The sequence below is a fragment of the Nyctibius grandis genome, chromosome 4, assembly GCF_013368605.1.
Source record: "Nyctibius grandis isolate bNycGra1 chromosome 4, bNycGra1.pri, whole genome shotgun sequence".
Taxonomy (NCBI): Eukaryota; Metazoa; Chordata; class Aves; order Nyctibiiformes; family Nyctibiidae; genus Nyctibius; species Nyctibius grandis.
The window spans coordinates 61,147,853-61,160,313 of NC_090661.1; the positions used below are offsets into that span (position 1 = coordinate 61,147,853).

The following is a 12,461-nucleotide window of genomic DNA, read 5'->3' on the forward strand; positions in this document are numbered from 1 at the left end:
GTTTTCAAATCCAGTTTTGTTAAATGCATATCTCTATGGTAGCTTTTTGTTTTGTAAGACTAAAACTCCACATCTAAAGTATACCCAAGGGATATACGGATATAAAACCTGCCATTTTTGACAATACACCTTCCCTGGTTTTGCCTAGACTGGAAGGACAAATGATTTTAATCTCTGTAGTCATAGGGAAAAGGTTTAAAAAGGCACAGAAGTTCATGTAGTTTGTTTTGATGTTCCCAAAAGCAGGACCAACTACATTTCTATCACTAATTATGTTTGGCCATTTTTTAAATTATTAGGAAGTTTGCAGTTTCTTGTTTCACTATGCTTTTTGCAAGAGGATTCCATTTAATATATAACCTAACCTTCTTTGATGTGGGAGTAATTTACTATTCGTAGTGAATGTAGAAAAACTAATTTCCTCTATCTCCATAATTACTTTTTGAAATACTTAGATATTCTCAGTCTAGTCCTTTCTATCAAAAAAAAAAACCCCAAAACAAATGAAAAAAACCCACCAACCAACCCAACCAAACTGACAAACAAAAAAACTCCAACAACCCACACCACACCAAAGAGATCAGCTTTATTTCTTTTAGCTAAGTAATATTTTCTAGATTGGTCATCTTTGGGCTTTCTCATCAGGTTTACATCCTTCTACAACTGTGACATCCAAGAGGTACTATTTCAAATCGGGCCTTGTCAGCAATCAGTAAATGCAATTGATTTCTTCATATGTCTTATGGCTAATATTCCTTTTTTTTATATCCCAGTTAGTCTTTTCATCTGATTAAATAGTATTCAGTACAGCTCTAACTCACCTTTGACAGTGTATTATTGTAGTGTGATATAATTTTTCTAACCAGATATGCAGATGTCCTATAATTTGGTTTTGTTGCAAATTTTCATCAGAAAATTACCTAATTGAAAAGTCTCTTCCTCTTTTTTGATGTACTCCTTTTTTGAGCAGACATAAGTCAGGACAGTGTCATAGATCAAGTAATCTAAATATTTAAAGGTGACGTACTGGTACAAATAGTATTTGGGGAGAAGCACAGATTTGGAGATGGTACAAGTATAACATTGCCTGTTACTCTGACCATCACTCCCAGAGGTGCGGTACCTAGGAAACAAAATGGTCCTTCAAATAGCTCATTGCAAAAATAAATGTGCAAGTCTCATATGATGAAGAAAAGATTGCTTACAGTTTTGTTCCAAATACCTTAAGTAATTTGACTAAAAAGTTTAGAAATTGTTAGCTGTGCTTTTTTTTGTATTTCTGGGATTATGCAGCAGAACTGTTTCCATGTGCCTGTATATTGGATCTTAGTGCTGCAGGACTTTAGTTTTTAATACTAATTTTAAAAGTTACTTATAATTACTGAACTTTCTAGAAGGGAAAACCTGAATTTTGCAATATCCAAGTTTACCAGCATTATGTTAAACTTAAGATAGACCCCATTTCTAGATTGAAAGAAATATTCAGATGAGCATGAAACATCAGGTTTTCATCTCCTGAATGTTATATGTATATATATTTATTCATAACATGCATACTAGCAACCAATCATAAAATACTATATGGGAATGCTTATAAGGTTTTATATTGGGTTTTATACTAGTGATTTATATCACTAGTAATTATAATTCTTACTGTGAATCACTTTTTAATGTGGCTCTTGAAAGCTAAAGTTGTAGATGTTTCTCTTAATGGTGTGTTTTCCCGTGGTTAAGTTGAACTGCAGCTGGGTAATTCTTGGCGACCTTATTGAAGGAAAGATGAAGCTTTTGGCTTTTTCAGGAAAGGGGGGGAAAATGCATAAAAAATGCATTAAAAATGCATTTTTAAAAAAGTGCTCTTTCTAGCAGGTGCATAGTGAATGTTATCTGGGGGGGAAATAAGCAGTAAGATCATCCTGCTTTTAAAAAGAAACAAACGCAAAAGACCGTCACCTCCTCGGGCCAAGCTCCGCTTCTGCTGGGGCCGCGGCCCCGGACAGGACCCCGGAGCCGGGGCTGTTCCCCGGGCTGGTCCCCGGGGGACCCGGGGTCCCTGGCCGGAACCGCGGCCCCGGTGGCTGCCGCAGCGACACCCCCCGCTCATTCACATCCTCCTCGGTGTCGTTTTGAGTCGCTGCCGTTGGCCAATGGGGCTCCTCCCGCCCGCTGACATCATTAACTAGCCAGTTCCCTCCAGCTGCAGAGCGCTTCAGTTTCTAGTCTCTCTCTTTTTTTTTTTTTTTTAAGAAAAAATAAAAAACTAAAATGGAGGCTGGTCTCTTGCCTTAAGGAATACATCGCCCTTGCCTGCTGCAGCCTAGATGTTGACATGTAACAGAGCTGGCAGCAGGATGGTGGTTGACGCAGCCAGTTCCAATGGGCCGTTCCAGCCCGTGGTCCTTTTGCATATTCGAGGTGAGTTATTGTGCGTGGGAGAGGGAATCGCGACCCTCTGCCGAGCTCATAAATGGCTATTGTGGTGCTGAGAGAAGGGGAGCGGGAAGCCCTTTGTAGCCCTGTCCCTTTCGGTTTGTTACAGCCGCAATAAAAACCGGGGGGAGATCGAAACCCGTGTTCAATTAAACGTGTTTTGGGAAGATGTAAGAATTCGCAGAGGCATTGCACACATGGTTAAAAGCAGGTTTTACTGCTTTCTGCCGTAACTCTCCCATCCCCCTTTCAAGCTGTGCTGATGTCAAAGGATGTGAAGTCACTACCCCAGAAAGGTACTGAGTGGGGGGAGGGAAGAGCCAAGTTATCGCTATACAGTTTCTATAGAATAAGGGCAAACGTTTGGTGTGCTTCAAAGCCTTTTTTGTGTGACTCGTTCGGATAGAGCTCCTTTAAAACCCACTGCAGCTTTTAAAAGAATTGGGAGTGTTGTTGGGGAGAAAGGGGGGGAAGAGATGTGACATTTATTATGAAAATATCCTTTATGTATTCAGAAAGCATTTCCTCGAAGAGATGCGGTTCAGCTTTAACAAGCAAGCTCTTATGTGCCTATTGCTTTGTGCAGCTTTAAATGTTCAGTTTCTTCACAGAATTTTCTCCTTTGGGTTTATAGAATTAGTGCATTGCAAATCTATATTTCATATAATTCGTTGGGAAAATACATGTTGGTATGACGCTTTTTGCATAATACTGGCTGTGTATCTCTTGTTATGTATTTTTCCAGTTATTAAAATTTTGCATTGCTATGGAGGGTTTTTCTGTCTATTTTTAGCTGGCTGTTAACAAACCAAAGCTTTTTTTTTTTTTTAAAAATGTCTTCCTTAAGGTGGTTTTGGTTTAGAACTTTTTATGAAAGCAGAACATGTATTAGCTGGGATCAGCGCATCTTGAACAATGGCATTTATATGCAAGAAAGACAGCTGATACCGTTCTCAATTACCTTTGCTTCTCCGCTTTCAATGGTGTAGGCTAGATGTTAGTACTGAAAAGAGTGTTTTTTACATTAATATTCCATACACTGAAATAAATCTGCTTTGAAAGTTTAAAAAAACCCCAACTGCTCAGAAGCCTCCTCCTTTAAGCAGTAGCACTGGTCTTCATGTATTAAGAAATCATGATTCCTCTTTACCTTTTAAAAGAGCCAATCCTTCTCTGTCTGAAGTGGGACTGGATGTGTTCTAGAAGACTAATTTTGGTCTGTGACTGGGGGAGAGATGCAATAAAATTCCCTTGAGTTAGAATACAGACAGTGCTTGTTGTCAACGGAATATAAACGCAACTACCTGACCTGTAGACAAGCCTTCGCTTTTCACTCTCTGCAAATCACCTTAATTCTGTGATAGATGCTTCCTTTTGGAAGGGGGGAAGCACCATCTTTTAAAGGTGCAAGTCAGGAAAACAAACCAAGGTTGGAATCAGAATGATAAAATGTTATAATGATGAACCTTAATAATCCTTTGTCTCAATACGATAACAAGGGTCTTGTTAGTTGAATTTATTATCCCTGTTGTTCCTCCAATCAAATACATAATTGTGGAAACAACAGATTTTAAGAAACTGTTCTGAAATTTACTTTGCTAAGACCTAAATTTTTGATGCACTAGATGATACAATAGTAAAGTAGCATTTAAGGGGTTTTGTGGTTTGGGGTTTTTCTAGTTTGTTGGTTGGGTTTTTTTTTGTTGGTGGTTTTTTTTTTTTTTTAGTGGGTGATGAGAGTGGAGTTTCTTGTAAGTAGTTAAGGAATGACTGGGAGATTGTTTTGCATTTTTCAGGTGGTAGGACATTAGATGGGTCTCTGGTATTATAGCCCACAGGAGTTTCTTGATGCTGGGAGGGGAAAAGCATCTCTTGCATACATACATGTATGCAGAAGTTGCTTTGTTGTTTTTGTGGGTTTTTGGTGGTTTTTTTTTTTGTGTCCCCCATCTCATTAGCTGCTCTGATGTTACCAGTACTGATCTGCCTCCAAAATGAAGCCTATCAGAACAATACATGCAAAATTAATAGCAGTATAAATAAACTGGTAACTCTGAAGCCTAATGACAAGTGTTTACTGTTTGTCCCAAGCCATGCTACTTTTACAGTTGTCTTTTTAAGTCATGCGTATAGGATGTATAGGATTACATTTCTAGTAGAATTATTCCTCTTTGCAACTGTAAGAGCTAAAACTTCAATGTCAAGGGGGAGGGGAGCACAAGCTCCTCAGTGGTTTCTAGTAGATTGAATTTCTTGTAATAGAGAAGATAGTGCTTTATCACCAATTTAATAAAATCTTTAAACTAAAATTTTGAGATGGTGTATTGTATTTTATTTTACACTTATATTGTAGCTACCATATTTGGCCTTAATCTTATTTTTAAATAAAAATCTGTGAAGCCTTGTGGACTATGCTGTCAGGACTTACTTGAAAATAAAAATTGCAGTCTTGCTTTTAAAGTTCATTCTAAAGCACTTTCTGTACCTGGATCACATAGAGTATGTAATGGTTGCAGAATAAAAAGGAAATCTTCTGATCCGGCATGGAATGGGAGCTTGCTCTCCTTCCTCCTCCCCCTCCTGAACTGCAGGCAGCTTTATCGTTGGGCTGCTTACAGCTTTGCCAAAACAGCACAGTTGGAAAAAAGGATGCAGGTGTTTTTTAAAAATGATATTACAAGTCTTGTGAATGGGAAATAAGGGTGTCAAAATTTTGACTGCTGTTACTGGTATCTGCACCATCACCAATAAGGAGGAGCAGTAGGTATTGTAGGATAGGAGATGTCACGGCCCCCAATACCCCATCCTCCAGCAGTTCATTTAGCTGCCAGTGCTCAAAGTCATCTTGGATATGGTGCAGCCATGTAACCTTGAGTCAGACTGCTGTGGAAAGAGCTGTGAGAACGCTTGCTGGGGTTCCCCTTTCACTCAGGAGTTGTCTTTAAGCTCAGGTCCTTGGCCTTCATGGCCTCGGCTAGGTTGCAGCTATGTGGTTGTCCAGCCATGTACCTTGCTGATCTGGATCCTGACGTGTTGACTACTTGGCTTGGTGTGCCCCTTCGCTGTGGACTTCTTCAGCAACCACTGGACTGTTGGCTGACCCTGATCGCTGTCAGTACACCTACTCTCCTTTCCTCATTCAGGTACTATGAGACTATGCCCTTTGTCACAACCATAGACTGTTGGCCGTTGTTCAAGACCAATGTGTAGAAGCCAGGTCTGCAGAAGATGACTTTGGACCTGCTGTTGGAAAATACCAAGCACCAAAAGAGCCTAATCCACACTGAACGTGAGTGGCGTGGAGCCATTACTGTATGCTCTTTGCTTGTGCTGAAAGCACTGGCTCACTGAGAGTGTTTGGCCTGCTGGGGTAGTGAGCCCTTGGTCATTCCACCCGCAACAGGCTTTCCAGGAGATCCGACTTATGCTACTGCTGCATTGATCTTTCTAGAGTACAAAGTGTGTAATGTTCAACTGAGCTGCTTGTCACTGGTTATCATGGTAAACTGGAAACTGAACTTGTATTGGAACGATCCAGAGCTTCCAAGAAAATTACAATTTGAGTTTGAGCAGCCATTATAACCATGGAATAACTACTGTGGTTTGTGATCCTGAGTAGAGACGTGAGCTTGTAGCTGGCTGTGAAACAAATGGTGTAGCCAAAGCAACTGGTCGTGGAGTATCTGCATGGAGAGCTCCTTTAGGATCTTTGTGCACAGACAGGTCACTAGCTATGAAGATGACATTAAGGACAGCACAGAGAAGAGGGTTATTAGGTATTACGAATTTAAGATTTTTACGGCAAGGGGGGGAAAGCAGAGTGCTGAATGGTATTTTCAAGATGTGTCTTTCTCCTTATGGAGCCCTTCTGGCAGCTAAACCCCTAGGGTGATGGAAGTGCACTCAAGGCCCTGACAGGAGGATCCACATAAATGAGATGGGGCCTGGGGGAAGGAATTCAGGACCTTTTGATTTCCATCTCAGCACTTCAAGCGAAGAAAGCAGCTGTAAAAGCATCATGGATTAGAACAAACAGTAAACATGTCACTAGACTTTGGAGTTACTAGTTCATATTTACTGTTGTGAGTTGTCTTGCTGGAAACTGTAGCTGTAGTACAGAGTGCAGTTGCAGGTAGAAAATAATTGTAATTCATTCTGTAGGCAGACTATAAATGTTTATTCTTTGGAGGGGAGCATACATTTTTCATTAGGAATACAGTGCAGTGCTGTTAAGAAAAATCTCTTAGTACCGTTTTGTCAGTAACGTTGAAGTAGCCCAAATGCCAGTGTTCTTATGAACTCAAGACACAGATATTTGAACAAAATATAGGTAAAACTCTGCGCTGATCTGGAATGGCAGAATTAGCAGAATATACTTTAATGGCTTAGTTGCTGACTGGCTGGGACTGGTAATGTCTGTTCATGCTTTTCAAAAATTATTTTCAAGGTATTTTGCAAGACACACAGAAAGTTGCGTGGGAGGGAGGGTGAAAACACCCTGATACTGTGTCAACTCAAACTGATGCTTCCTGTAGGCCATAATCTGTTTGAAATATCTCATTGTCCATCCTTCTCCTCTGCCTTCCAGAGCAGCAGGTTTTTTTTGACAGATTCGACTTTGTCATTATTTAAGTTACTTTAGATTTTGTGAAAGATGATTTGACTTTTTTCAAAGAAGATGTAAGTGATGTTTACTTCGCCTATTCTTCCTATGTGCTTCTCGTATGTATTAGTTTTGAGTAAGGGATCATGGAAGGTAGTTCATACTTCATTTGCACATAGTGCTTTTCTACAGGGTATGGCTAAAAATGGCAGTGGTAATGTTTTTGTGATGTAGATATCTGAGTATTTAGATAGAAATTTGCATGCTTGTCAAAGCGTGGTGAAAGATCATTGTTCTGTTGGGTTAGGTACTAACACAGCATCAAGCACCTGTCTGTGGTGTTTTTCCTGAGCTTGGGCCACCTTTGATTGGGAGCTGAAAGGTTGCCTGATCACCATGAACTACTGTCAGGTTCTTAAAGCAACCAAGTGCTACATAGCTATTGCAAGGTGCATTTCCACTTACTCTATATTTTCATACTTGGCTATGAAAGATCAAGTCCCTTTTGACAATGTGTAAACATAGGAAACAACCTCTAAGTGAGCTGCATATTGCATTTAAACCTGAACTATGCAATTTATTTCTTAAAGGAGAAAAGCTTGGCACTTTCATTTTAGAAAGAACGCAGCATGTGTTTCTTTTTCTTGAAAAATAATTGACCTGAAGATACTTTTGTCTAACCATACTTGCTAAAAATCATGAAGGCTCTTGCTTTGCAGGAATATTTCTGAGCTAAAAAAAAAAAAAAAAAATCCATTTTGTAATTGAATGCAAAGTAGAGGCCAAAGCTCACACTTCAGAAGTAATACAGACCAAATTCAGCATGCAGAACAGTAGCCATTCATCTCATGATATACAAAAGGAGGCTGAAAGAACTGGGTTTGTTTGGCCTGAGGAAGGGAAGGCTAAGGGGAGATCTTGTCTTCAACTAAGTGATGGGAGGGTATAAAGGATGGAGCCAGGCTCTTCTCAGAGGTCCACAGGGATTGAGTGAGAAGTAACCAATATGAGCTGCAACACAGGAGGTTGCAATTATATACAAGCAGAAAAAATTTTCACTGTAAAAATGGTTAAACACTGGAACAAGATTTCAAAAGGGGCTGTGAAATCTCTGTGCTTGGAGATACTGAAAACTTGACTGGGCAATGCCGTGAGCAGCCGGGTTTATCTAGCTCACCCTGCTTTGAGTGGGGGATTAGGCTAGCAGAAATGAGATGGTCCCTTCTGGTGAAAGTTCTTCTATGAGTCTGTCATTCTTTGTTGCATGTGAGACCAAAAAATAACTGGTCTTACTGTCACTTAAAAATACTACAATATCAATTTTAATGTACTTTTTAAAATTCCAGGAGGAATATTCTTATTGTAAACTATCTTTTTTTTTTCTTATTTTCCCTTCAGTTACTAAGGCAGACTTTTTAATACGTTTGGTGCCTGCATGCCTTTTAGTAGTACTTTTGCCTCTGTGTTAACTCTCAATCTGTGGTATTACGGTGTTTTAAATGTATCTTATCATGTTTTTGCATACTGTTAAAGATGGGTGACTGGAACCACATGCAGAATTAAAAATATTGGCACACTAAAAGGATGTTTTGTTCATTTCTTAATATTCTCTTAGCTGGTCAGCAGATTTTTAAAAAAAAAATGTGGCAGGTATGTATTTTTTACAGAACATCCATAACTCTAAAAGTATCTTCTGAATAAGCTAGAACTCATAAATGTACACAGTCAGCTATTTCATCCACATTTCTTTACATTTATTAGCTTTTGGAAAGATCTAAGAGGTTGAATTCATTTGCTCTGTATCGTGATATTTTTCTTGTAGCTCTTTTTAACAAGCTTTAAACTGACAATACTGCATTAACAAACTGTGTGACCTTGCTATTCATCTCCTGTGGTGTTTCTGAAAGTGTTGAACAGTGCAATTTCAACCACGGATCTTTACATGTTTCTGGTAATCTTCCTGCATTATAAAAACATTATGTTAAAAGTCTAAAAATCCAGGGGTAATTGTAATTTACTGACTTTCTAATATGTTCCAAGAACTTGATAAATTTCAAGCATAATTTCCTTTACATGTGCTCAGTTTGGCTTTTTTTGGGTATTAATGTTTTATTATAGTCTGAAACTTGGCCTATGCTGATTATGAAAGCATACCTAAAAATCTCAAAGTCACCTTTCATGCTACTGTTTTTTTTTTTTTTTGCTGTTAGTGTATACGGCAGTAGAAAATTAAATCTGTTTTATTCCTTCTGTACTTTCTGTGTAATGATAATCTTCACCTTCACACACATCTTCCATTTTCCACATAAGTAGGTATTTTTAAGGATGATTAATTTAACTGGTCTGAGCATGTATGTTTATTTAAATACTAATTTCCTTTAATCTTTCAACACATTTAAATTTAGTAAACATTTAAGGTACAGTGACTTTGTTGTGAGAAGTGAGTAAAATCTTCCTGGGAAGAAAGGTACATAGAGTAGACAACTTAATTTTCTTCAGAGATGCTTCCATCACAGTGATGAATCGTGCTGATTCTCCTTCAGTGAATTTAAATTTTAAAATTACAGCTACTTGTAAAATTGCAAGTTTGTTTTTACTTTTGTGGAAATATTCCAGTGCAGAAGACCTTCAAAACTTTTCACCCCTGCTGATCCAGTAAATGGGTTTTCCTGTGGCCAGCACACATCATCTGTCCTGCTTATGGGTCATAGTTGTTGGTTTTGGATCAAATGGATAAACCTCAGCTGAGATTTAAAGGCGATAGAAATGCTTGTTCTTCCCTTTTCTTCCATAGGAGCCAATTATAATTTGATAATCTGAAGGGTTGAGAACCAGTGCTGTGTTTGGGCTGATACCTGTGTCTTCCTACCAAGCCACCTGGGCTCCGTTGAAACTCAGTTTGACTGCTGGCGTTCATAGTCATCTTGCCAAAAGTGTTTTATATCCTCATAGCAGGTTCTCAGCCACTGCTGCTCTTTAACATTGCTTAACTATGTTAGCTTTGAAACTCATCCACTGTTCCTTTCTAAAAGTGTTGCTTCAAAAGGACAAACAAGACCATCTTCCTCGAGAACAAGCAGCAGTTCTGTTCTTACTGAACCTGGGCTTCTTGTATTTGTAGGACTGTGAAATGTTTACTTAAGAGTTTCATCAATTAGTATTAGATAATCATCTGAACGGTCAAAGGACTGATATTGGTACAAATGACTGTGTTACTGTATTGCCTCTTGTACAGTTTTGCTAAATTTTTTCGAAGGACATCCCAGACCTAGCCGCAGTACACAGCCAGACATAGACTGATGGTTTTCTAATGGTATATACTGAAGCAACTCATGGGGTGTGTTTTTAATACTTGACCAAGAGCAGATTTATAGGAGGTTGCTTCCTTGTCAGTCCTACTGCATTTAACATGGTGACATTAACTCTTCACTTACTGTGCATCACTTTGTATCAGAGGATGTATTTTACCTTGTTACTGCTTTCACTCTGTGTGCTCTGTCATTCCTCTTACTTTGGGTTATTTTTGCCTTTGTATAGATACTTTGCGCATATAAAGAGTGGATGTGTAAGTTCTGCTGCTGGAAGCAATGAGGATGTTAAGTCTTCACACTGCACTTAAAATCTCTAAGCGTATGACTGTAAAATGTCTCTGGTGAGGACTTTTTGTTGAGCTGAAAATTCCATTAAATTATAGGAGGGTAGTTAGCTGGAATTTTTAAGTTACATTTACTGACTCATGGTGTAATTTGCACACCCTTTGAAGGAAGCAAAATTATATCAGCATAAATGCATATTTTCCTCAATTTCTACTGGTACATCAAAAAACTCCTGTTTTGTGATTGTTGCTATGAAATACATTTTAATCTTAAAATTGTGTCATCTGTTTCTGAGGAAAATTTTTATTCCCATTTCTGTTTAAAGCTTTTAATAATTAATTTCAGCTTCCGTAGAGTCAGCTAATTCTCTCCATGTGCTATCAAATACTGTTACTACTGAAACTGCATTGTAAACCACACAGATTAAGTGAGCACCAGCAGTATTTAATAGATACAGGAATATTTAAATCATGTGCAGACAAGATGTTCCTCTGGTGGCAGTGGCTTTTATGTTCTAACCTTTCTGCCCAAGATAAACACCCTGTACCAGTGACAGTACGGTCTTGTCAGCCTAACAGAGCTGGTGCTTGGCTTCTGCCCACATGCTTGTGTCTCAAATGACAAAATGGAATTAAATGATACTCTGAGTGAGTGATATTTTGAAGCCACGTCTGCACCTCTCTTAATCAATTCTATTTAATGCACATACAGATCATGTAACACCGTTTCTGTTATAATTTGCCAATTAAGTTTTCTTTTCCAAATGCAGTTAAAATTAGGGGTGGGATCTGACTCTGGATTGTTATCAGTAGTGGAAGTGACAGTTTTATGTCAATTTTCATAATTGCTCTGAATTTTATTAAGTAAATATTTTCTTTATAAGTTACATAAAGAAAAAATTATATATGAAATGTAAAAGATGTAAAAACAGAGTAAAAAAATGTTCATTTGGGACTTCTCTAGTTATTTGTAGCAGTCTACTAAGTTGAAGGTGAGGGCCAGTTTTCCACTTTTTTCATTTTGAGGAGTTTTATGAAAGGTTTTTAATTTGCATTTTTGGATTAACGCTACCAGCTGTGTGTCTTCACACAGCCTCTGGAACCGAATTCTCATATTGCTTTTGTACTTGAAGTGAAAGCGTAACAATGTCAGTGGTGTTTCAGAGGTGTCCTATGTTCATTCAAGCCATGTTGGAAACTCTTTGCTGGGTAGAAAACTGACTGGATGGCCGGGCCCAAAGAGATGTGGTGAATGGAGTCAAATCCAGTTGGTGGCCAGTCACAAGTGGCGTTCCCCAGGGCTCAGTATTGGGGTCAGTTCTCTTTAGTATCTTTATCAATGATCTGGATGAGGGGATCGAGTGCGCCCTTAGTAAGTTCCCAGACAACACCAAGTTGGGTGGGAGTGTTGATCTGCTGGAGGGTAGGAAGGCTCTGCAGAGAGATCTTGACAGTCTGGATCAATGAGACGAGGCCAACTTTATGAGGTTCAACAAGGCTAAGTGTCGGGTCCTGCACTTGGGGCACAACAACCCCATGCACCGCTACAGGCTTGGGGAAGAGTGGCTGGAAAGCTGCCTGGTGGAAAAGGACCTGGGGGTGTTGATCGATGGCCAGCTAATATGAGCCATCAGTGTGCCCAGGTGGCCAAGAAGGCCAACAGCATCCTGGCTTGTATCAGAAATAGTGTGACCAGCAGGACTAGGGAAGTGATTGTCCCTCTGTACTCAGCACTGGTGAGGCAGCACCTTGAATACTGTGTTCGGTTTTGGGCCGCTTTCTACAAGAAAGATACTGAGGTGCTGGAGAGAGTCCAGAGAAGGGCAACAAAGC

General features: G+C 39.1%; 1 protein-coding gene across 4 annotated transcripts in view; it reads left to right on the forward strand.

Moving 5' to 3' along the window:
* Positions 1–12,461, forward strand: part of PPP2R5C (protein phosphatase 2 regulatory subunit B'gamma) — an 88,053-nt gene that overhangs the window by 30,664 nt on the left and 44,928 nt on the right. Inside the window, exon 1 of one of the 4 annotated variants that reach the window (XM_068398568.1) lies at positions 2,322–2,415. The exons of 2 other annotated variants lie outside the window; for them this stretch is intronic. In XM_068398568.1, coding sequence (XP_068254669.1) covers positions 2,322–2,415 — 94 coding nt within the window. Of the gene's footprint in view, positions 1–2,321; positions 2,416–5,656; positions 5,720–12,461 lie in introns of those variants that run through there. One more of the 4 variants, XM_068398569.1, reaches the window with a different exon arrangement.